At 36.0% G+C, this 9,665-nt stretch overlaps 1 protein-coding gene across 1 annotated transcript; it reads left to right on the top strand.

The window, feature by feature from the left end:
* The first annotated feature begins 5,160 nt into the window (after positions 1-5,160).
* Positions 5,161-8,529, top strand: LOC137712120 (GDSL esterase/lipase EXL3-like). The gene is made up of 5 exons (XM_068451265.1): positions 5,161-5,507; positions 5,737-5,867; positions 5,996-6,229; positions 7,833-8,088; positions 8,177-8,529. The coding sequence occupies exons 1-5, from the start codon at positions 5,210-5,212 to the stop codon at positions 8,368-8,370; spliced, it is 1,113 nt and encodes a 370-aa protein (XP_068307366.1). The 5' UTR covers positions 5,161-5,209; the 3' UTR covers positions 8,371-8,529.
* The last annotated feature ends 1,136 nt before the right edge of the window (positions 8,530-9,665 follow it).

The following is a 9,665-nucleotide window of genomic DNA, read 5'->3' as shown; positions in this document are numbered from 1 at the left end:
ATTAACCCCCGGCATGGACAGAGGGAGGTAAGGCCCAGTGGGGGCACATGCCCCCTCTCATCAATTTTTTTTTTCTTTTTACAAATTATTCAAGTCATCATTGTCATTTTTTTTGCTTTGCATATTATTCAATTAATTATATTAAAATAGTGAAAATCCTCTTTTAGTTTTTAAATGCCCCTCCATCTTGTATATTTTTCTCACGCACTAATGTCTAAACCTTGTTGAGTTGCATGCATTTGGTTAATTAGTACAAATGAGGGTTAGATTGTCAACAATTAAAGACAAAATTAGACAATAGAGTAATAAAATTAGGCATTTTGTAATTAATTTTTTCAGCATTTGTAAAAGAACTAGCTTTATTTGTCCAAAAAAGGAGCTCAAATTTTTTAAGGTGCCCCCTCTTAATTAAATTTTTGGCTTCATCCCTGACCCCGGATAGGAGTTGGCATTAATACTTCGATGGTGACCATACAGATATGTCCATTACTTGCAAGTTAGATCAGACCATAATTTTGCTGAGGGTGATTTTCTAGTACGCTTAAGGCATCAGAAATTTTAATCGTTTCTTGATTAAGAATCTAATAACTAAGATTTAACGAGTAAAAACTTTGGTGTATAAGATACACATGAGTCTAAGAGAATTTTGGTAGGCTAACGATCGAATAAGACACTGGCTATTTTTCTTAAAAATTTAAGAGTTAAACATCACATTAACGAGTAAAACGTTTGTAACTCAAGTGATAAAGAGAACTTATTTAGAGATTCAGTGTTTAATAAATCCTCCTCCCTCAATGTCGGTCTATTAGAAAGGGAAAAACATGACAGCTTAATGAATAGGATTTTATGGTTAGTAGGTAAAATGTCAAATTCATAGTTTTTTAGTTGGTGCAATCCTACTGCTTTATAGATAAATTATTATACTCGAAACGATTAATGAATCGAACCAACAACTGCTGCTTGCAATTAATTTGGCGAGTAGTACGTGGACTGAGCACCACCTAAAAAAGTACAGGCTACAGCTGGGGAGCCTGGGAGTTCTTTAATTTCCCTCCTTTTTTAGTTACAGAAAAACTGAAAAGGGAAATAATTAACTAATTAAATGGTTTTATTTTGCTTGCTTTCTTCGTCCTTTTAGTTTTACAATTTTGTGAAAATTTAATTAATAAATAATTATGATGTTATATTCTTGCACCACCACCATGCATGGAATAGGACCTCAAGATCATACGTAGACTGAAAACTCTTTCAGTTAATTCCCGATGCGACGAACTGTACATATGTGGTTGATTCGAGGGATTTCCTTTTAAAGAAGGTAGCCTGCACCTGTCATCATGAGAGTCGGGAAGAGAGTAAAGCGACGTCTTGATGTGCAATTTGCTTCATCGAATCCTTTAACCATCTTCCATTTTTCCGATCTTTGTACTTGCATTCTTCTCTTTTAATAAGATAATTCGCTTTAAAAATAAAAAAAAAAAAGCTACGGCAGCTGCACAAATTAAACTTGTGCTAACTGCTTCTTCACCTAAACTGCCTAAAACATATATCTTTAATTTAAAGGTCAAGTTTTTGACACTGATAAGATAGGTATACAACACATATTTTGATGAATCGATGAGTATGTACGACTTTCCTTTTGCCAAGTAGGTATAAGCAAGTTTTAAATCTCATCCTGCCATCCAGCACATAAGTCATATGGTACATGATATGCGTGATATGACCTGCAACCAAGAGGCCATGTGGCTGATGATGAAATTATAAATAACATTTTAAAATGTTTTAGTTGAGAAATAATGACATTAATATGGCTAACGTGTAATTGGTCTTAATTAGTTACTTAAAAGAGTAAAACCATTCACTTTCCAATGTATTTGACATGCATTATTTTAAAGGAAGTGTTATTGACACTTTAAAAATCTCATTCTACACTCATCACAAGTGTATTTTTCTTTCCAAATATAAAAAGTTTGAAGTGTAAAATGAAAATTTTAGAGTATCAATAACAATTTCCTATTTTAAATATGAAAGTTTGTAACACGTAATTAATGGTCGAAAACACATACGCCGTGCATGAAGAAAAAATGAGTGAAAAAAGCATTTTTGAAGTATAATTGGGTAAGGTTGGGTTGTCTTTAATTTGTCGTTTCTCTTTCTTATAAGTAGACAAAAATATCTCTAAATTGCAACACTAGTGAACCTCTAATCTATCTGTTAAATAACTTTCATTTCCCATTAGGTTTAGGCCCATTTTGGTACTGATTTTTTTTTTTTTTCCAAAAAAAACGGATTCATTATTTTTTAAAAGGGTTATTACATAAAACTATCTCAACTATTGGGTTAGTCACAGTTTCATACCCCATCTTTAAAAAAAATTCAATGTCATACCTCATCTACGAATTTGTTACAATTTCATACATTTGTCTGTAAATTTTTCTGTTATGGCTTGAAACGGAACCCACTTTCTATTAAAAAATAATTAAATATTAAAAACTAAAAAAAAATAAAATTATGATAATTTTTTTTCATGGGGACCCACCCCTTATCCCCCTCACCCTTTCTTCCCTTCCCGTCTTCTCCAAAACCAAACACCCCAAACACAGATCTCATCCCGTTCCCGTCTTCTCTGCACCGATCACTACCGCCACTCTTCTTTCGACCTCCCCCGCTTCTTCGGCTTTGCTGACCACCTTCAGCTGTCCCTCACCCACTTGGTTAATTCATACAAAAGATAGAGAGATTACGATAGAAACCAATTATCTGCAAAAAGAAGGGATCTAAATCTCCAAATATTGAAATGGGTTCGGTTCCTTCAGAACTGAGCTTGGATTTTAAACCCACTTTTGTGCCCAAAACGATCAGTGATTTCCTCAAGGAGATTTCAATGATTGGAAATGTGTTCGAAAAGATGTCCAAGCTTGACGATTTTGTCAAGAGATTGGAGGACGAGATGAGGAAGATCGATGCCTTTAAGCACGAGCTTCCTCTCTGCATGTTCCTATTGAATGATGGTTCGTTTTTGTTTCCCCTGAAAATGAAAAAAAAAAAAAAAAATTCAAGCTTTGATTTCAAGTACATATTTTCCTGGCTTTTCATAGCTTTTTTTGAATTTTTTCGGGATATGGGTTTTGGATTTTTGATGATTTCGATTGATGGGTATCCATAAATTATTTAATTTAATTTGATTTCAGAAATGGGTTCTTGGTTTCGGTTGGTTTTGGATGATGGGTTTTGAGTGGCGGTAGTGATCGGTGCAGAGAAGACGAGAGCGGCGGGGGAGGTCGAAGGGAGAATGGCGGTAGTGATCGGCGCAGAGAATATAGGAGCGGGGTGGGATCTGGGTTTGGGGAAAACGGGAGGGGGAAGAAAGGGTGAGGGGATAAGGGGTGGGTCCCTCATGCAAAAATAAATATATTTTTTTATTTTTTTAGTTTTTAATATTTTTTTATTTTTTAATAGAGAGTAGGCCCGTCTCAAGCTACATCACTATTTAACAGAAGAATTGACACACAAACTGACGGAATGTATGAAATTATAACAAATTCGTAGATAAGGTATGACATTGAATTTTTTTAAAGATGGGGTATGAAACTGTGACTGACTCAATAATTGAGGTAGTTTTATGTAATTTATCCTTTTTGAAAATGACATTAATTATCCTCCAGACAAATTTTTTCCCATGGAGAAAAAAGTGAATATTTACTGCTACAAATCCTAATCTCTTATACCACCATTGTTGCCACCATCACCACACCATAATCGCGCCACCACCACCACCATTACAACCACCATCACAACTGTATCGGCCACCACTACCACCAGAACCACAACTACCATCATTGTCGCCACCATCACAACCATACCGGCCACCGCTACCACCACAACCACAACTACCATCATTGCCGCCACCACCATTACCGCAACCATAAATACAATTGTCACCATTGCCACCACAACCATAACTGCCACCATCACCATTGTCGCACCCCTGCCACTACTATTAGCTTTGCAGCCCAGCCACCACACCCCTTTATTGGCACCATTACCACCGTCACCATCACAATCATTGCCCTTGCCAACATTGTCATCGCCACCGCCCGCATTACCATGTCCATTTTTGTCATCATATACAATTATGTCACTTTTACACTGAAATTTACCAAATACTTTTACACTATTTTTCATACCACAACATTATTATAAATAAGTTTTATTAAGGGCTTAATTATTTTATTTTGCAATTGATTATTCTTAAAGCATCACAGAAAAAATAGTTTTAAGGGAAAAAAAAAAATACAACAATCTCAAACTAGCCCTTAGTGGCGAAGAGAACGTCTTTTATATTATTTTCAACTATTTGTTTCTTTGTATATTAGAAATGATGGCATCTTGCACTGTAAATACGCAGTAAGACTTACATATATATATGCAAATTGTACATCTGTGAATCCATTAGAGTGTCACAAATTCAACTGAAATGACTGCAGCAAAAAACAAATCTTGGTTATTTATTGTCATTTTTTTCTCTGTGGTAAATTGAAGAAAACCTTGGGTATATTTTCTGAAGTCTCCTGTTAGAGCAATCAATGACTTAAAAAAAGGGGAGTTTTAACAAAAAAACTCATAGTATTGTTCATTTTAACGAAAAATCATATTTTTACACTGAAAAATCATATTTTTACACTAAAAAAATCAAACATGGTACTATTCACTTTACGCTTTATTTTGTCTTTATCGTTAAAACTCAAAGTTTTCAAGTCATTTTCATTAGTTTCCTTAAGGTACCGTTTGGTACGTGGGACGGGACGGAACAGAGTGGGACAAGGCGTTCCGTCCCACGTTTGGTGCGCCTAAAACGGGTGGAACGAGCTGTTTCACGGGACGAGTTTTGGGTGAATTTTCGTTCCACCTCACCCCCCTGGAACGACTCGTTCCACATCCGTGGAACACCCGTCTCCTTCTTCTTCCTCCTTGTTTCCATCCGAGGGCATCTTTGCTCTCGCTCTGTTCCGTTCTGTCCTATCCCGTCTCGTCCCGTCCCATCCCGTTCCGTCCCGTCCCGTCCCGTCTGCATACCAAACGATACCTAAGGGCAAAGTCAAGATATTTTCACATCTTGTCTTATATATTAAGGCACTAAAAAGCACCTGGACGAGTATTAGGGTGAGACCAAACGGTCTTCCAAATTACTGGGATCAGGATTATATTCGTCATGGAGTTTTCTTCTTCTTGTTCTTCCCAGTTGCTGTTGTCCCGGTTGATATTATGCGTTTGTGTTGTAGTTTTTGGTGTTTTCCAGTACCCTACTGCCACGGAGGGACTGGTGAAGCTGCCATCAAACCAGACCTTTCCGGCGGTGATTGTGTTTGGCGATTCGATCATGGACACCGGCAACAACAACCATCTTAAGTCAGTTGTTAAGTGCAATTTCTCTCCTTATGGACGAGATTTCCAGCAGCACAAGCCTACTGGCAGGTTTGGCAATGGCAAGGTGCCTTCTGACATCATAGGTATAACAAACCTCTCTAGCACACAAACATACATTTATCCATTTATCCATTTCATTTATCCTTTCCATTTCGTTATGTTTTCCCCTTCTGTTGAGTTGCTTTTCTTAACACTTGTATCTACATTTTTCAAAATTTATTCGAAAAGAATTGGACAAATCCATGCTTGAGAATTGCAAATGAATAACAAAAATTCATATTTTATGTCTACATTAATTTTGGTGATGATCAGCGTCACAATTGGGAATCCAAGAGTATTTGCCGGCATATTTGGATCCAAACCTACGACCGCAAGATCTCCCCGCCGGAGTTGTCTTTGCTTCAGGTGGCACCGGATATGACCCAATGACACCCCAGATAGTGGTACGTTGTCATAACACGCGCGCACATACACATATGTATATATCAATGGAATAAATTGTTGTGCTCAATGATTATAATTTCTATAACCAATCCGTAATATTTTTCACAATGTTGATGATAAAATGCAGTCAGTTATATCAATGGATGATCAGTTGAAAATGTTCAAAGAGTATATCGTGAAGCTCAAAGGCGTTGTTGGAGAAGAGAGAACTCAGTTCATTCTATCCAACGCTCTAGTTCTGGTGGTTGCCGGCAGCGATGACATCGCCAACACTTATTTTACCATTCGCATAAGAAAAGCTCAATATAGTGTTCCTGCTTACACTGACCTCATGGTCAACTCTGCATCTAGTTTCGTCAAGGTAACATATGTAATAATTAATTAAAACTTGAGAAATTTGCACAAAATATTAACCGAAATTTTTTTACTTGGAACTTTTTCAGTATATTCAAGTCTATTCATGTCATTTGATTCAACTAGGGTCCATATTTGCTGATGAGTTTTAAAGAAAATTGAAGGAAAGTACAAAGAAAAATGTCGTACAACACCTATTTTGGCAATAATATAGTACATGATAGAATAATTAAACAATTTCAAGTACTCTAGCTAGTCGTGATCTATGGATTGAGAACCTCTCCAACACTCTAGAGCTCGTGACCGAGCAATATAGAACTTTCAATTTAAATTATGCAGTTCTTATTAATTTATTTTAGAGTGTTACTAATTCCACCTCATTGTTCTATTTTTCCACTCATTTTTTAATAAAATAATAATAACATGTTTAATTTTCTAGAAAAAGACTTTTCAACCCCTATTCTATTTCTCTCTCCCTCTTGCTTCTCTCTTTGGTTTATCTCTTATTGTCTTCTATATCGACTGCTATGGCTTCTCCACCAACCGCCACCGTCCTCTCTCATCCCATGTTTACCATTTTAGTACATAAGTTCTCTCTCTTTGTCCCTAATAAACGCCATGCACATGATGACACTTTTTAGGAATCATAGAATTGTTTTTTATGACATTTGACCAACGTCGTGAATCTCTCTCTCTTTGAATCTAGCGTTCATCCCATCTCACTCTCTTCGAATCTGGAATTTTTCTTTGGTGTTCATTCGCACCTGCCCTCATATGTTCCTGCTATCTTCTGCAAAGGAACTGAAATGTAGATGAATTGAAAATTTGCACTCTCTAAATTGAAATTCCTTTATTCTTTGAATTTGAAATCCCGACTATGGTGGCCATTTTTTCCCCAAAATTAATTCAAATAAGCTTGAATTTATCTGATTAGGGTTTGATTACTCTGCATATTATTCTATGCAAATGATATCGTCTAATATTGGAGTACGATCATGGTGATTGCAAATTTTGGGTTTGTTTTATTAGATTAGGTCCCGTCCAATTTTCAAGGCATCTCATTGTAGTGCATTCGGAATTTTTCAGAAATTTATGGAATTTGGATATAGAAAATTTATACAAAAATTTTGTTTTATTGGGTTAAGTTCCATCCAATCATCTATTTTGTCTTCTTGGTTGTGAAAACGGAACAATGGAACTGTGGTAAGGGTTATTTTAGGAATTATGGTGGGTGGAAAAATAGGATTTCAAAATTTTAAACTTTTATAGTGGGTGAGATTATAATGTGGGTGGGGAAATAAGACAATGGGATGAGTCTATCAACACTCTTATTTTATTGACTTATCTCACACACAATCTCTCTCCAACATTCAATTTGAACGCTCCAAATTGCCTAATTCGTGGGCTCCGGAATGTGATGATATATGACGAGAATGTTCTTAAAAATAAGGCTGCCGTGTCAATTTCGGTGCCAAGTTGCAAGACAACAGGGAGTTTGGGTGATTAATTGTAAATTTTTCTATTTCAATTTTCCCTTGATAATAATTGACCCACTGGATTAACAAGTAAACAATCCCTTATTTACTAATGATATGGTAATTAATTGGCAGGAATTGTATAAACTTGGGGCGAGAAGGATTGGCGTGTTCAGTGCACCACCAATAGGATGTGTGCCTTCACAAAGAACTTTGGGTGGAGGAATTCTGAGAATGTGTGCAGAAGAATACAACGACGCGGCAAAGTTATTCAACATCAAACTGTCCAGCTCACTCAACTCCTTGAGCTCCGCCCTGCCCCACAGTAAAATCGTCTATGTGGATATTTACAATCCACTGCTCGATATAATTCTCAACCCAGCCAAAAGTGGTAATTATTCTAACTAAATAATACGCATTAGTTGAGATTAGTTTAATATTTTGCATTGGTTAATGATTTTTGGGTTAATGAATTTTAGGGTTTAAAGTTGTGGAGAAAGGTTGCTGTGGAACGGGGAACATAGAGGTAGCAGTGTTGTGCAACAAGTTCGATTCTACGTGTGAAAATCCATCCGATTATGTGTTTTGGGACAGTTATCATCCTACGGAACGAACCTACAATATAATCGTTCCTTCACTTCTTCAGAGATACATGAAAGACTTCTTTTTTTAATTAATTAATATGCTTATTAAAATCAGCATATATATAATGATATGATATTATGAATTGATTGTTTATGCACGTCGCTAATCCTCAATTCTCAAGTCAGATCATGTAATCAGCTTTCATATTTTTGGAAGAAGAAGTAATAAAAAACATTATATTAATTTACTTCCCCCAGCTTTTTGTCTCTCTGTTTTGGTGCCCGCTCAAGAAAGTGCTCTCGCTCTATAAAGGTAATTAAATTCAAGTAGTATTTTTAAATATCCAGTTGATTCCAAGTTATCCTTAATTAAGGAATTAAGTATGGTTGTCTTTGATTTAGTGTTTAGCAAAAAAGTAGGTCATGTTTGAATTTAGAGTGCAAAATGGCTTCTAATGAAAATGGTATCACAACTCATTAGTATTAAAATCTCGTTGTATCATGTAAGAAATCCAATAATTTTGAATTGAATGGTCTAGCACGAATGATATTTCGTTATCACGAGCCCATGCTCGTTTTAAGAACAAATACAACACGTTGCATGAGAAAACGTACTATATACACAGTCGATGCCAAGTTTTAGAGAGATTTTTTCAATGTAATCGGAACACGGAGTAGTACATCACATGTCATTATATAAATAGTGAGATATGTGTGTCAAAAAGTTAATAACTTAAAAAATAAAATTTTCCATCATTTATATAAAAACATGTGGTGTACCACCCATGTTCCGATTACAATGAAAAATTTCTCCAAGTTTTAGATGACCACTTGGCAGGCAAGCTACCACGTATATAGATATGTATGTATATATTATAATTTTGTAATAAATTTCTGGGTTGAGAATTTACCCAGAGGGCCAGAGACGCAGTTGGGAGATTAGATGCATGCATTATTACGACGTAGTTAAGTACGATGTGACTTGGAGGACAATCAATTATTTCTTAACAATCAAGTGCCACAAAAAACAAATAGCTAGTAAAGATCGATGAATTACGAGTTCGCAAGTAGTTGCTCTTCACAACGAAGCTGGAGGAATGCATGCACTAGAAGATACTCTTATTCTTCTGAGACGGCCCCAATTCTATTTTATGAATTCAAGGGATATCGGAAAACCAACACAAGTATGTACAAGGAGATCTCACATCTCCCCAACTGCTTGCATTTATCCATAATTCTATATTCAAATTATTTCAACCAATTATTAGTTATTGCACAAGGCTAGCTCTAGCTATATATACGCAAACGGAGCTACATAAGGCCCAGGGGAGGCATCCGCCCCCACTCAGTTTTTTAGGTGAGAGTTAAAACATGTAACATGACA

The sequence above is a fragment of the Pyrus communis genome, chromosome 1 (genome assembly GCF_963583255.1).
Source record: "Pyrus communis chromosome 1, drPyrComm1.1, whole genome shotgun sequence".
NCBI lineage: Eukaryota > Viridiplantae > Streptophyta > Magnoliopsida > Rosales > Rosaceae > Pyrus > Pyrus communis.
Note: the sequence above shows the minus strand (reverse complement) of the source record. Positions and strands in the feature narration are given on the sequence as shown.

Excerpts from the sequence above, each read along its gene's own strand:
- LOC137712120 (XM_068451265.1), top strand. The coding sequence starts at position 5,210 with ATGGAGTTTTCTTCTTCTTGTTCTTCCCAGTTGCTGTTGTCCCGGTTG. Across the intron at positions 5,508-5,736 it reads GGTGCCTTCTGACATCATAG|CGTCACAATTGGGAATCCAA; the intron begins GTATAACAAACC and ends GGTGATGATCAG. Across the intron at positions 6,230-7,832 it reads CTGCATCTAGTTTCGTCAAG|GAATTGTATAAACTTGGGGC; the intron begins GTAACATATGTA and ends ATTAATTGGCAG.